At 32.1% G+C, this 16,877-nt stretch overlaps 1 protein-coding gene across 5 annotated transcripts in view; it reads left to right on the plus strand.

Moving 5' to 3' along the window:
- Positions 1 to 16,877, plus strand: part of LOC132748437 (uncharacterized) — an 86,660-nt gene that overhangs the window by 49,249 nt on the left and 20,534 nt on the right. For all 5 annotated transcript variants that reach the window (XM_060738046.1, XM_060738048.1, XM_060738049.1 and 2 more), the window contains 9 exons: positions 72 to 209; positions 651 to 1,106; positions 3,532 to 3,702; positions 4,167 to 4,200; positions 5,157 to 5,305; positions 6,664 to 6,750; positions 9,826 to 9,901; positions 10,185 to 10,297; positions 12,992 to 13,110. In XM_060738046.1, coding sequence (XP_060594029.1) covers positions 72 to 209; positions 651 to 1,106; positions 3,532 to 3,702; positions 4,167 to 4,200; positions 5,157 to 5,305; positions 6,664 to 6,750; positions 9,826 to 9,901; positions 10,185 to 10,297; positions 12,992 to 13,110 — 1,343 coding nt within the window. The remainder of the gene's footprint in view (positions 1 to 71; positions 210 to 650; positions 1,107 to 3,531; positions 3,703 to 4,166; positions 4,201 to 5,156; positions 5,306 to 6,663; positions 6,751 to 9,825; positions 9,902 to 10,184; positions 10,298 to 12,991; positions 13,111 to 16,877) is intronic.

Raw genomic sequence — 16,877 nt, forward strand, 5'->3', positions numbered from 1 at the left:
AAGTCCATTCCATACATACATGTATAGCAGGGTAGGGGTTAATATAATTATCATTAAACTTTTTATTACAGATTGATATGCCAGAGATTAAGAAAGTGTATAAAAAGTTATATGGTGTTGATATAACTGAAGATATCAAAGCCAAGTCACATCCCACACAGAAATGTCTCATTGAACTGGCTAATAAAGTCCCAGCTGGCTCCAAAAAGGTTGGTTTGTTATTTTTGGTAAAAAAAAGTTATGCCGCAAGATATTTTGTTTATAGTATATTTTAGTTTTCTAGGTCATAAATAATGCAAGATAAGTAGTTATTGCACATTTTATTTGTCTCATTTATAGTTACTGTCAGTTTAAAAGGATGAATGTATGAAGTTAGGAAAACAAGAATCAGTAACTGAGAAAATTACAGGGCCTATATGATCGATCATGTATTGTTATGAGCAATTAAGTTCTATCAAAAATAAAAAGCAATTTAGAAAAAAGGATGAGTATGTGTGTTCTTAGAAATCATCATTTTTAAAAAAATTAATTTGAAAAATATTTTAACAAATAATATCAAATTACTATTGCAACACAGTAATAAATCAAGACTTTTGTCACAAATTTATTTTATTGGTAATATTTAATTAGGCTTGTATTTACTATTATAGAAAGCAGACCCCAAAAAAGCTTATGTTAAAGATGGTACAGCCAACCAACAATCACAACCACAACCTTCCAATGCTAAGAAACCTCCCACTGGTAAGAAAGCAGAAACCAAGGTCAAAGGTCAAGGTCAAAGTGAGTCAGGTGACAATCCAAAAATAGACAATGATTCTAAAAATAGCACAAAATCAGAACAAAAACCTGCTCAGCAATCAAAATCAAAAGACAATCAAGAACATGCTACAAAGAAGAAAAGTAGTCCCACAGGGGCTAGAGATGGTAACCACAGGGGCACGGTGAAGCCAGCAAGTAATTTTAGACCCGAGGATGACTGTGATAAGTTGAATAGTGCAATGAGTGGTGAGAGAGCCGATGAGTCCGTTGTTGTGTCCATCATTCCTAAAAGAAGTAATAAACAAAGGCAACAACTAAAGGCAACATACGAACAGAAACATAAAAAGGTATAAACATAGTTATAAAATATTGGACTTCTTTAAGAATTTAAATTTCCCTTTTCAAGTTTGAAGACATCTCAAAAATTGTCCTGTAATGACACTACATGTATATAATATGGAAATCTATAGAACTGGTTCCGTAGAGATAAAATTTCACAAAGCAAAATTAAAATATGTTCAGAGAAACACATTTTTCAAGAAAAGCTAATTCAAGAAAAGCCAAACTGAGAAAAATCACAATCTCAGTTTCTGAGTTGAGAAAAATCTCAGATTTGAGCTTTGAGAATATAAGTGAAAGCCTGGCCTGATATTAGTATGGTATACAGAAGGTGTACTTCTGTTGTTCTTCCTGGGACTAAGAAACTACATATAAGAGCATTTTGAGATTTTCCCAAAATTAAGTTAACTACAGGACATTTACTTTGCTAGTCACACCTTGAACCAAACTAAAAGTGTAAATTAAAGCATATTAGAATGCAGGTTTTTATATTGTGCATATTTTAAAAAAAAACTAATTTAGATTGTTTTATATTTCTATTTAGGAGGTTAAAGTATGTGTTTTATTTCACCCAGACATTTAGAAGTGTTTATTTGAATACTTTTCTATTTTGGGCTTTTGTATCTTTTTATGGACCGATAGATAATTATGAAACAGATATTTTTATCTGTAATTGTTTTTTTATACATATTGGTTTTATTTTTTGCTTCTCTTTGAAAAATTTCGTCATCTGATGTCTTGTCATCAATATTTTGGTTAAATGTTTTTTTATTTGAAAGCCTTTTAAATACACTTGTTTGGTTTGCATAGGAGAGCTTTATATATCATTCTGGTTGTTCGGTTTTGAAAATTAGTGGGGCTATCCTCTACTCACCCTGGTGTGGACATAAGCATTGGGGATAATGTTTTTTATGGTGTTGGGTGTAATTTCATATTTCATTTACCAATTGATTTATCACTGAAGATATTCTCTTCAAATTTCTCTCATGTTTTAGTGTTATAATAGGAAGATATTTGATTTAGATCACAAAACTCCAGATTTAATTTTGTTTTACTGAATTGTGGACTTTAGAAAGTTGCTGATAATGGTATTTGCATGCAAGTTCGTTTTGTCTTCAACCATTGAAGTTATTTACTAAAACACTTTACACATATCTTTAAATGTTATAATTTTAGGTCAATGGCACAGATGCATGGATTTTTACTGAACTTTCCAACTTTTTTATTAACTTCTTATATGACTCTTTTCTTACTATCTGGTATTGAAAGTAGTTGAGCATAATTTCTCTGTGACAGCACCTGTTTTAATTCATATTGATGAATTATAAACTATGGTTGATAAATGTGTATCTTTAAAGTGGATTGGTCTGCAATGAGAACATTTTCCTTATGTATTTCAGATATTCATATAAACAATATAAATCTTCTAGATAATCTTGTGAAATATTTCATGAAAAATAAATGTTGGTCGAGTTCTAAATAATTTACCAGAACATTTATAATATTTTGTTCAAGAACAATTGATCATCTGCGAGATAAATAAATATGTAATAAAGGACCATGTATCTTACACTTACCATCAACATCCCCATAAAATTCTTTTGTGGTTTGTTGTCATACTTGATACTAAATGTTATCAACATTATTATTTTTATTATAACATACCTTCCATTATGGAGCAATTCACTTTAAGAGACTAAGAGTATTTATATGTATTGAAATTGTTGTGTAAGAAATAAAAAAAACTACTTGATGACATCATCTAATGTTTTGTTATCAATATTTTGGTTAAATGCTTTTTTGTAGGAAAGACTTAATTAAAAAGCACTTGCAAAATTCTGACACAGCAAAATGCTGACAAAGCAAAAGGCTGACACAACAAATGACTGACACAGCTAAATTCTGACACAACAAATGACTGACACAGCAAAAGGCTGACACAACAAATGACTGACACAGCAAAAGGCTGACACAACAAATTACTGACACAGCAAAAGGCTGACACAACAAATGACTGACACAGCAAAAGGCTGACACAACAAATGACTGACACAGCAAAAGGCTGACACAACAAATGACTGACACAACAAAATGCTGACACAACAAATGACTGACACAACAAAATGCTCACACAACAAATGACTGACACAGCAAAATGCTGACATATTAAATAACTGACACAGCATAGTACTGCCATTTTGAACATAATTTTGAAAGTGAAAAACTAATATTGAAAAATTACTTTAACTTCATCAGTATTTTTAACTTACATAGGTAGACAATTTTTTTAAAGATTGGTTGTCAATAGAACCATCTGGCCTTACCTGTTTATATTTTAAGGGCATGTTGATAATAAATATGGTATTAAAAAAGAGTACACTTCTTTATCTTCAATTTTGTACAGAATTTCCATCATGGTAATTCTATTTTTAGAACTTGACGATAGATCTGACGTCAGAGATGACTGGTGACTGGGAGGAGATAGTGCTGGCACTCATGATGACCCCAGCAGAGTATGATGCCCATGTGGTGAGAGAGGCTGTAGAGGGACTGGGCACTTCAGAGCCCACTCTAATAGCTATACTGTGTACAAGATCTGCTCAGGTATGGTATTATCTGCAGTTTTTTACCCTGTATGTTTGTTGGATTTTTGGGTATCCTTGATCTATTTTTAGTAACATTATAAGTGGCTGTATCTCCTTGCGGCACTTGACTCTATTCCAAACTATATAGCAGATATCATGCTTTAGATGTGTATTCATGGTATCCTATCAGGTCACATTATACTTGCACTAAACTTAGTCTTCATTTAGTTATATCCCCTGGATATAGAGCTCATGGCAAGAAAACTATTATCGTATGGACCCGTATTGCTAGCCAAAAGATTTGGCCGTATGTGTCCGTCACGTACAACTAGCCTATATGCACTGTTGAGGCTGTTAACATAAAAATGTTTAATACATGTACATGTATTTTCTTTTAGCATTATTGACAATATGTATATAAAGCATTTGATTCAAGCAGTTGAAAATTGATTATTGTGTAAACCATTTTAAATTTTGTTTCAGGAATTGAAATCTATTAAAGAACATTACAGAAAAGGTAAATAAAATGTCATTGTTTATATTTGTATAGCACTTTATGCTACTTATTTTGCATTTAGTTAACTCCTTTTGATGCCCTTGATAAGTTTAAATGAGCCGCATCATGACAAAACCAACATAATGGGTTTGCGACCAGCATCCGCGCAGTCTGATCAGGATCCATACTGTTTACTATCAGTGTCTTTACTTGTTATAGGGTTTGTAAGCGAACAGCATGGATCCTGATCAGACTGCGCGGATGCGCAGGCTGGTCTAGATCCATGCTGGTCGCAAACCCATTATGTTGGTTTTGTCATGAAGCGGCTCAAATTACATTGTATTTCATTGATTAATTGTAGCTGTTTAGCTGTATATGATATTGAATAAGCATATTTAATCAGTTTTAATATGCAGTATGCAGTTAAATTAATTTTAAATCATATTAAATGATGTTTCTTAACTCTTTAATACATAAAGATAAATATATTAAATGAACTTGTCCATCTTTCAATCCAGACAAAACCATTTATTGTTTTAAGGGAAAATTTCAAAATAACTTCTAACTGAATAGCAAACAGTATTGACCATTGATCTTGGTCTGCACTGGTCTTATGTCAAAGTTTAATTTGTTGTTTCCAGCTGGCTAAGTGTTAATTAATTTTAAATTGAGTCTGTCAAGAAAATTGATGAAAGAATAAATGAGGGCGTAGCTGAGCGGTTTACATGTCGGACTAGTAATCTAAGGATTGCTGACAGGGTGGGTTCAAACTTCGTCAGGGGCAAGACGTTGTTTCCTTGAGCAAAAAACTTTACACTCATTGCTAAGTACTGGTTGTGTTCTAGAGTGTTTCAATAAGCTTATAACTTTCAACACAAACTAAAATAAATTCATAGAAACTAAGGAATAAATGGCATCAAGCATTTAAGTAAAAATCATCGTAACATCAGAGTTTAATTTTAATTCTGTCATTTAAGCTGGAGGTGGAGATTTTGATAAAGACGTGACACGTGATGCTGGCGCTGATTTGAAGAATTTATTGTTAAATCTGGCACGTGGTGAGAGAGCTGCTGGTACTGCTGTCAATATGCAACAAGCACAGAAAGATGCTAAAGATCTTCAAAAGGTGAATAATTTTATAAAAATTAAATATGAAGATTTTTTATCCCACAAACATTGATGGTGTAGCAATGAAAGCAAAGAGATTAAACATTTTTAGCTCGACTTTTCTATGAAAAGGGGAGCTATCCTACTCGCCCCGGCGTCGGCGTCGGCGTTGGCGTCACACCTTGGTTAAGTTTTTCGTACCACCCCACTTTATTTCAGAAGTATTACAAGTATGGCTTTGAAACTTACCATACTTGTTCACCATCATAACCTCCATCTACAGACAAGAGTACATAACTCTGTCAAGGTTTTTGACAGAATTATGGCCCTTTTTTGACTTAGAAAGTGTATTGAGCTTGGTTAAGTTTTTTGTACCACCTCACTTTATTTCAAAACCATTGGAGGTATTGCTTTGAAACTGACCATACTTGTTTACCATCACGACCTTCATCAACAGACAAGAGGACATAACTCTGTCAAGGTTTTTTGACAGAATTATGCCCCTTTTTGACTTAGAAAATACATTGAATATGGGTAAAATCCACTTATTGCCTTAACCCTTTGAGATATTGCTTTGAAACTTTTAATGCTATTTCACATCATTACCCCCATCTGTACGCAAGAGAAGGTAACTCTGTCAAGGATTTGTTTTTAAAAATTAAGGCCTTTTATCGACTTAGAATCTTGGTTAAGTTTTTAGTACCAGTCCACTTTTTGACTGAACTGTTTGAGATATTAATTTGAAAGTTGGAATACTTGTTTACAATCATGATTCCCAAACATGTCCAGGAGAAGGTAATTCTGTCAAAGATTTTATTTGAATTATGGCCCTTAACTGTCAATGTTTTGTATTATAGGCAAGCACTAAAAAACTTAAAAAATCTAAAAAAATTCATTCCTATCCACTTGTTCACTTTACCATAAATTATGTCATAATAAAATAATTCTTCACTAAATATCTTAATGCTCATGGCCATTGTTCACTTTAAAAATACAGAGATTCTTGTATTGCCTTTTACTGCAAAAACTTTTTTTATTGGCAAGCAATAAAAAAGTCGAGCGCGCTGTCTTACGGACAGCTCTTGTTTAAGCCTATAATGAACATTATTTGGCATTTTTTAGACATAAATTGGGATTTTTAAGCCAATTATAAACATTATTTGGCATTTCCCTAGTCATAATTTGAGATTTTGAAAACAAGAATCCTAGATGAATATGATGGATTTTAACTATATTATCTACAAAGGGAGACAATTGTAGTTAATACCATCCTTCTACATCTTCAATTTAGAAATAATTTTTCCTGAAAATGGTGTATTTAATTATGTGCCATTTTTTGTTGATTCACAGTGATTTATTTTTGTTATCTACTTGCAGGATGGTGTCCTCAGTGAAACTTTTGTAAATGTTGTTTCCAAACTAAATCATTTCCAAGTGAAAGCAACTTTTGATGAATTTAAAAAGGTAAATTTGTATATATATATTGAGTATATTCCAGTAACTTACTTTTGTTTAGGATCAACTATGTTATGTGAGCAGAGTATATTATATTCATATGTGCTGAATATGTTAATATTTTATAAAAAGAATTGTGTTATTGAATACAACCAATAGAGTTTGATCTTTTAACTACCAACCTGATTAATGGGCAATGTGAGGGGTCTAGTGGTGAATGTGTCAACCTCTCGCCCAAGGAATCATGAATTTTCATCTTCACATCCAAAAATGGACAGTTCCAATAATGGAAGCTGGACAAGTCCATTTTAAGAATTTCAGCAGATAAGGGTTAAATTGTTTCATCAGTGGGCGTAATTGTTTCATCAGTGGGCTTAATTGATTCATCAGTGAGCTTAATTGATTCATCAGTGAGCTTAAATGTTTCATCAATCATCTTTTTTATAATCATTTATTATATGAAGTATTGTTTTGAGTAAATACATTATGATTGTTTCATATAAAAGTATGAAGTTTTGCATTGAGTAAGTATATAATACTTCAAGCATTAGCAGTGCACAGTAAAGGACAGGCTAGAGTTGATATTTCACTTGTTCACAATATGGATCAGGCTAGTACAATTTTATGATTGCAGTGAAATTTTGTAGTATGCATTTTATATAGCAGCATTTTTAGCTCAACTGTTCAAAGAATTAGGGGAGCTATTCTACTCAAGTTAGTACCGACGTTTGGCAAAACACTAAGAAAAGGCTTCATATCTTATTATCTACTGAACTTACTGTCTTGAACTTTGTACAATGTTTTTGAGAACATTATTGTGTGTCACAATCTAAGACCCATAACTTTAGTATGTATTTTAAATTTTAGATTTTGAATCATAGCCCCTTGTGAACTTAGAAAACTCCTGTTTTAAAGAATTTGCATTTGTGGTCAAGATTTTGCATGCAAATGGTTTTCATACAATCACTGGAGGAATTTACTCCACACATGTCTATAAGGTTTGAATTTAAGGTCACTGACAAAAAATCCATTAGAGTTCATGTATTTAAATTTGATAATTCCCTTTCATAAACTTAAAGAATTTCTAGATAAGTTTTGGGTGTAAAGCACTATCTTAAAAGCTACTGAAGAACTTTATACTTGGTTTCAGTGTTACAATATAAATGATCTTCCAAGACCCAATACTTAAACAATTAATTTAATGACTGAAGTAAACACTTAGTTAAATTCTGTCGGCCACAAAATCTGAAATTATTTGTGGAAACTTCACTCAATTATGTCTTCATGGTATAATTTGCAAGATATGAAAATAATAACTTTGCATATACTTTAATTTGATTTATAATTTTTGTGAATTTAAAAACTACTGACATGGGTCTTGTTTTACAATCAAGTACTGAGAATAGTTGAAGGCTCTGTCCAGTGACAGTTCTTGTTATCATTAATGCTAAGTGCACAAAATTTCATTAGGTCACGACAATGTATATGTAGAGAATTCAGCAATGAGTATTGCACTAAATAAACAATAGGAGCTGCTTCTTAGATTAACAGTTATATAAAAATATTATAGTGACTGTCAATGACAAAAAATATTATTGTTTTCAAAAACATCATTGTTTTCATTGTTGATTTAGTTTGTTTATTTATGCTATATTTGATCAATTTTGTCTTAATTATTATCTAGAGGGGTTATATTCAAATAAACAGTGCATAACCAGTTTGGTGTCACTTAGAACAGAACAGAATATTTTAGAGCTAAAACTAGAATTTTGATTAATTTACACAAAGACTTCAGGCTTGGGTCAATTGGAACAAATACCTAAAGGTTGGACTGATTGGTACTGGTTGTGTACATTTGGAATAAGGAGGAGCAAATTTGCACAATAACCTAGCATTATGGTTCAGCTGGCATAATTATGTCATACTCATGTTATACTATAAGAATCTTACATCGGCTGCCGGTACAGACCGGAATATCTAGCTCGAGGGTGACTGTTTATGGCGGTAACGAGGCTCTGCCGAGTTTCCGCTAAACAGTTACCCGAGAGCTAAATATTCCCGTCTGTATCGACAGCCTGTGTTTGATTCTTTTTCTTGCATATTGCATGTTAATTATTTTCAGAACAGAAATTACGAAAACTGATATTCTCATTACGCACTTTTTTCTTATAGTAGCGTATAAACGTACAACTTCATTCATGACGGTTAAGTGACATCATCCTAAGAATGCAATTCATTCATAAAAGGCGCGCAGCAATGACGTCATTTAAAGCACGCGACTTGTCTTACATGGGGGGTGTAAGACAGGGTTTTCTAGCACCGGTGTAAACGGTAGATAATCCTGTCTGATATGCAAGAAATAATGTATATTTGAGTTAATTAAATGCTAAGATACTGACAATTGTTATAAAAAATTTGTTCTGCTGTGTATATTTGGATCAATAGACAAAAATATTTGGTATTTGATAATTTTGCTTATATTTTTGACAATTTGATCTCTATATGCCTTTAGAAAACTTCAAGCACTCTTAAAGTGAATACAAAAGATAATAGCAAAAGATTCCTCACACACAAATAAAACTGAAGACAAAGCACATGTTCTGTAAAAAGAGATCATTTTGCTTTATAGAATCACTTATAAAATAGGCAGAAAATTTTAATAATTTCTATGCACATTCTATGTACTTTTAAAATGCATTTAGTTACTACATGTAAGGTTACTATTTTGAAATAAATGAAAATGGTATTAAAAAGAAAAAAAATCCCAATTTTTTTTAATTAGAATAATTTCTGGTATGCTAGTAACTGTAATAGGCTCTAACTGAGAACTTCAATCTAGTGTTTAAACAACTACTTTTTTAAAAGTCAGAATTCTTTTTCTTTGAAACAGATATTATTTCTTTTGTCTTTTATTTTTGTTTTTATTTGGAATGTATCAAATGATTATCAGTTAGTTCAATTTGGTTTTTGTCATTTATTTCATTTTATAAATAAAACAGATACCTCTTTATATTTCAACTTATTCTGGTTAACATTTTCTGTGATAGAGAAGATACCTGCAATAATTGTCATGTATTTTAACAGGTTAATGGCGAGGACATATATGCTGATATTACAAAGTCTTCTCTAGGAGATGATGAAGATGTTTACATCACTATTGGTAAATTTATTAGTCTTTACCATCAAATTTTCTTATTATTAAGTAGAATGATTTTAAAACTATTAAAGGTATCAACATTAAACTTGGAACACTTGACAAGGCAAAGTTGTGAGACAAGGGGCATCCTTATACTGAAAGCAAAGTTATGCCCCTTTGTTATTTACAAAAATTTAAACAGGCATTTGTTCTGTTAAGTATTCATATCTTAAAATCATTTGGATAAATGCAGATCATTATTCAAAACATATTTGAATGTTGTTTCTATAATGTTCTTCAATTTCAGCTAAGGCAGTAGAAGACCCTGTAGAGTTTTATGCTGAGAAATTACATGGCTGTTTTACCAGTATGGGAACAAATGACAATCTTCTTATCAGACTGGTTGTCCCAAGATCAGAGGTAAGATCTCTATTTGGTTATTCTTTATCCTCAAAAAATCTTACATACCCTTTACATGCTGGAACAGAAATTGTTAGCCTTTGCCACTTGTATCGATCCAGATAAGATTGCACATATGTCTTGTCTGATCAGGTTCAATTCAGTTGGTACAATGAAGCTGATTTTTAGCTCGACTATTCGAAGAATATGAGAGCTATTTTAGTCGCCCCGGCGTCGGCATCAGCGTCTGCGTCGGCGTCTGCGTTGGTTAAAGTTTTTTGTAAAGTCAAATATCTCAATTATTACTTGAGATATTCAATTGAAACTTACAATACTTATTTATAGTAACAAGGTACATCAGATTGACAAGTTGGATAACTCTGCCTACAATATTGACAGAATTATGCCCCTTTTTAACTTAGAAATTTTGGTTAAAGTTTTTTGTAAAGTCAAATATCTCAATTATTTCTTGGGATATTCAATTGAAACTTACAATACTTATTTATAGTAACAAGGTACATCAGATTGACAAGTTGGATAACTCTGCCTACAATATTGACAGAATTATGCCCCTTTTTAACTTAGAAATTTTAGTTCAGTTTTTTGTAAAGTCAAATATCTCAATTTTTGCTTGAGATATTCAATTGAAACTTACAATACTTATTTATAGTAACAAAGTACATCAGATTGACAAGTTGGATAACTCTGCCTACAATATTGACAGAATTATGCCACTTTGGAACTTAGAAATTTATTGTTAAAGTTTTTTTTGTAAAGTCAAATATCTCAATTATTGCTTGAGATATTCAATTGAAATTTAAAATACTTTTTTATAGTAGCAATGTACATCAGTTTGCAAAATTGCATAACTCTGCCTGCAATATTTGCAGAATTATTTGCCCCTTTGAAACTTAGAAATTTTGGTTAAAGGTTAAAGGTCTTCAAAGATATGTACTTAAAACTTTACACATGCACTTAGAGTCATAATTGGAGGGTCATAATTGTATGTCACTGACCAAGTTCCATAACTCTATCTTGCATTAAGACTGATTCATATCCCCTTTTCTACTTAGTCTCTTGGTTAATGTTTACATGCAAGTTTTACATATCTCAATAACTATTAAAGATATTTATTTAAAACTTCACATATGCATTTAGGGTCATAATTGTAGGTCACTGACAAAGATCCATAATTCTATCTTGCATTAAGGCTGATTTTTCTCCCCTTTTTTAACTTAGAAATTCATGGTAAAGTTTTGCTTGTAAGCTGTTATCTCAATAACTATGGAAGGGTTTGTGCCTTTTTTGGGACAATTTTATGCATTCATATTAATAAAGCAGTGATTTACTTGATAAAACATCTTAATAACAAGCCTTTGTACCTTTTCTGTCAAATTTATGTATTCATAGGTAATTAGTATTATTATACTCAATAAAACACCCTTGTGACATTACCTTCCGAATAGTCAAGCCAATACTGTATAATTAGACTCTCTCTAAGGCCAATAACATGAATTTATAAAAAAAAATTAGCCCTTTTGTGAACTTAAAAAATTTAACATTATCAAGTCTCTTTTACTATCAAGCACTTAGAATAGTCGAGCATGCTGTCCTACCGACAGCTCTTGTTTTGTTCTTTAATGATCTAGTTTCTGCTATATTACATTACTTTTTGTCCTTATTGTTCACTATTTTCAGATTTACCAGTCTCATTTTCTTTTGCCATTTCAGTTATCTCATCTTTGGTCATATTACTAGGCGACTTTTCCTATACCATGTCAGTTATCTCATCTTTGGTCATATTACTAGGTGACTTTTCCTATACCATGTCAGTTATCTCATCTTTGGTCATATTACTGGGTGACTTTTCCTATACCATGTCAGTTATCTCATCTTTGGTCATATTACTAGGTGACTTTTCCTATACCATGTCAGTTATCTCATCTTTGGTCATATTACTAGGCGACTTTTCCTATACCATGTCAGTTATCTCATCTTTGGTCATATTACTGGGCGACTTTTCCTATACCATTTCAGTTATCTCATCTTTGGTCATATTACTGGGCGACTTTTCCTATACCATGTCAGTTATCTCATCTTTGGTCATATTACTGGGTGACTTTTCCTATACCATGTCAGTTATCTCATCTTTGGTCATATTACTGGGCGACTCTTCCTATACCATGTCAGTTATCTCATCTTTGGTCATATTACTGGGCGACTTTTCCTATACCATTTCAGTTATCTCATCTTTGGTCATATTACTAGGCGACTTTTCCTATACCATGTCAGTTATCTCATCTTTGGTCATATTACTGGGCGACTTTTCCTATACCATGTCAGTTATCTCATCTTTGGTCATATTACTGGGTGACTTTTCCTATACCATGTCAGTTATCTCATCTTTGGTCATATTACTGGGTGACTTTTCCTATACCATGTCAGTTATCTCATCTTTGGTCATATTACTAGGTGACTTTTCCTATACCATGTCAGTTATCTCATCTTTGGTCATATTACTAGGCGACTTTTCCTATACCATGTCAGTTATCTCATCTTTGGTCATATTACTAGGTGACTTTTCCTTTTCCATTGCAGTTATCTCATAACTGATTTTCAGCCATATTAGGGGATGAGGCATAATTTTGTGTACCTGAGCATTACAGTTATCTTGATGATTTATTTATTGTTTGTATCATTTTGTCTATATTACAGGTTGACTTAGAGGACATCAAGATGCGTTACTACGAGTTATACAGTCGGACATTGTACGATGCTGTAAACTCCCAATGTCAGGGAGACTATAAAGCCATGCTACTTGCTGTGATAAATAAGTAAGCAATGCACGAGACAAATAATGCACGAGATCACTTTATATGATGTGCTTCACATTGTGTACATGCATTTTGATCCCCCTGCCCTTAAAATCACTTTTGATACCTAATGTTGTGATAGTGATGTAAAATAATATTGTCAGTTTTATTGAAATTGTTGATTCATTAAATATTTTATTGTTTCGAATATTATTATGATAGTTAAGGATCAATATAACGAAGCTGTAGCTATTGTCATTTACTATGAATAATACAATTTGAAACAAATTTGTTAAACAAATTAAAGATAATATAAAAAAACTGAATAACTGTAAACTAAATAATTACAAGTATATGTAAGTAATGATGATGGCATTTTTAAAGTTGTAAAGTTTGAAAAAAAGAATGGATACCTTGCAATGGGAATGATAATAATAATTAAATTTCTCATGGCTCCATTTGAAATATGTAACCAAGCTTGCAAAATGTTAATTTTATGACCTTTTGATTTGTAATTCTTTGTTTTATTATTGAGACTAATAAATTATAAATTCTACTTGTTAAAGATGATAAAGGCAATGAAAGTTTTGGAAATTTGATACATTTTATGTTCTTTGGTTAGCATATACAAGCAATTATTAAAGTGATTTATCAGGTAACACATCATTTACATGTAATTTTGATTTATATATATATTTACTGTATGTATAACTGGAAATTAAGATACATCAGTGTTGTTAAAAGTTAATGAAGAGAAAGCAAGGTTAATAGGGCATCGAACTGAAATTTAATCAAGTAACTTCAAAACAGTAAATAAAAATGAATTTATTTTACATGTTTATTTTATATTTTGTATGTTAATAGACTTACTTCGGAATTATACATATTTTGGGTTTCCCAGCTAATCCATGGATATAAACAAACTTTTACAGTTACAGCTTCGAAAAAAAATCACTACATGTTGATAAATTTAACGATAAAATTTGTTTGTACTGAGGTATTTATCTTGGGAAAACCCATATTTGCCAAGTTCCGGATTATAACTATTAAAGTAATACCAGCTAACATTATAACTTTCATCAGCATTGCAGTTATTTGTTTTGATCGTTTTTTTAATGTTGTTGCATATTTTACCATTTTTTCATAGCAAAATTGCTTATGATATAAATATAAGCTTTTCTAAGCAGTAGTGCTTTTTTCCCCCAAAGTTTTTAAATTTTTTTTTCATGTTTATAGTGTTGAGCATTGCTTTATTTGCGCTCCTCTTTGATTATAAAAGGGTACAACAAATTGCTTATTTTTATGCTTGAAATTTCAATTTCCTCCTTTTATATAAGCATATTTTTATACGCATATTTGATTTATGAAAAAATATATTATATTTTGATGAAATTGGAAAAATAAACATGATTGGCTATTTGCAGAAATTGAAACTTGGCATTTTATATTTTTTAACAGCCAGTAGTAATTTATTATTATATAAGATTTAATCATTTTCTATGTCTAAAAAATTAAAACTAAATACAGTAAATAATGTAGGTTACTAGATTAATTTTCATTTTTGCATGGCGTTTGCATGTATTTGGTAAATTGTCAAGCACACCATGACCATAGCAAAATTTGTAACAAGTTGCTTGTAAATGCAATTGTTTTGGTCCATTTTCCGATTATTATTTTATTTCATATTTAGCATGAATTTATTTTACTGTATGTTTTGCATGAACTTTAGTTTATAGTGTTGTAAATTTTGAATGAAGCAATTATGTTAAGGAGAAATGATGAATGCCAACATATGTGCATAAATGCTTGAGATGTACACGTATGTCACAATTTGGGAGAAAATGACTGTGCCCTTGGAAGGGTATTTAGAAGGTCCCAGGTACAAGTCATGGCCATGCTGCACATGCTACTACAGTTGTATGTTATTCAGTTACATTTCTAGATTGTGGCATGTATTGTGTACGAGAGATTGAACCTTTAGATGAAACTAGCTGGAAGTTGTTTTTATGCCACCGCAGCATCTGCGATGCGGTGGCATATAGCGATTCACCTGTGTGTGTGTTTGTTTGTGTGTGTGTGTGTTATATAGATTATATAGTGAACTTAAAAAATCTTCTTGTGAAAAACCACTAGTCCAATTTCAACCAAACTTGGCAGGATTGATCCTTGGGTGAAGGGCTTCCAAAGTTGTTGAAAGAATTTCATTCCATGCAGAAATCTGGTTGCCATGGCAACCAAAAGGAATTATAAGAATAAATTTAAAAAATCTTCTTGTAAAGAACCAAAAGGCCTAGAGCTTAGATATTTTGCATAAGGCATTGTCTGGTAGACTTCTACCAAGATTGTTCAAATTATAACCCTGGGGTCAAAATCGGCCCCGCCCCGGGGGTCATTGATTTTCACTATATGTACATATAGCAAAACCTTAAAATACCTTCTTGTAAAGACCCAAAAGGCCTAGAGCTTAGATATTTTGCATAAGGCATTGTCTGGTAGACCCTTACCATGATTGGTCAAATTATAGCCCTGGGGTCAAAATCGGCCCCGCCCCGGGGGTCATTGATTTTCACTATATGTACATATAGTAAAAACTTAAAATACCTTCTTGTAAAGACCCAAAAGGCCTAGAGCTTAGATATTTTGCATAAGGCATTGTTTGGTAGACCTCTACCAAGGTTATTCAAATTATAGCCCTGGGATCAGAATCGGCCCCGCCCTGGGGTCATTGGTTTTCCTTATATGTATATAGTAAATACTTAAACATGACTTGTAGTAAAAACTTAAAAAAAATTTCTTCTAGTAATTGATAAATGCTAGAGGTTAGATATTTTGCATGAAACATTATGAAATGAACTTCTAGCAAGATTGTTTAAATTATAGCCATGGGGTCAAAATTGCCTTTGCCCCGGGGGTCTATGATTTTCAATATAAACATATAGTAAAAAAATCAAAAAATCTTATTGTCTGAAGGTACAAGGATTAATGCGGTGGCATAGCATTTTTAGCTCGACTTTTCTATGAAAAGGGGAGCTATCCTACTCGCCCCGGCGTCGGCGTCGGCGTTAGCGTTGGCGTCACACCTTGGTTAAGTTTTTCGTACCACCCCACTTTATTTCAGAAGTATTACAAGTATGGCTTTGAAACTTACCATACTTGTTCACCATCATAACCTCCATTTACAGACAAGAGTACATAACTCTGTCAAGGTTTTTGACAGAATTATGGCCCTTTTTTGACTTAGAAAGTGTATTGAGCTTGGTTAAGTTTTTTGTACCACCTCACTTTATTTCAAAACCATTGGAGGTATTGCTTTGAAAACTGACCATACTTGTTTACCATCACGACCTTCATCAACAGACAAGAGGACATAACTCTGTCAAGGTTTTTGACAGAATTATGCCCCTTTTTGACTTAGAAAATACATTGAATATGGGTAAAATCCACTTATTGCCTTAACCCTTTGAGATATTGCTTTGAAACTTTTAATGCTATTTCACATCATTACCCCCATCTGTACGCAAGAGAAGGTAACTCTGTCAAGGATTTGTTTTAAAAATTAAGGCCTTTTATCGACTTAGAATCTTGGTTAAGTTTTTAGTACCAGTCCACTTTTTGACTGAACTGTTTGAGATATTAATTTGAAAAGTTGGAATACTTGTTTACCATCATGGTCCCAAAACATGGGCAGGAGAAGGTAATTCTGTTAAGGATTTTATTTGAATTATGGCCCTTTTTGACTTAGAAACTCAGTTAAGATTTTCATTCTTGTCCACTTGTTGACTTAACCA

The sequence above is a fragment of the Ruditapes philippinarum genome, unplaced genomic scaffold (genome assembly GCF_026571515.1).
Source record: "Ruditapes philippinarum isolate M1 unplaced genomic scaffold, ASM2657151v2 ctg4379_1_1_1_1, whole genome shotgun sequence".
NCBI classification, from domain to species: Eukaryota; Metazoa; Mollusca; class Bivalvia; order Venerida; family Veneridae; genus Ruditapes; species Ruditapes philippinarum.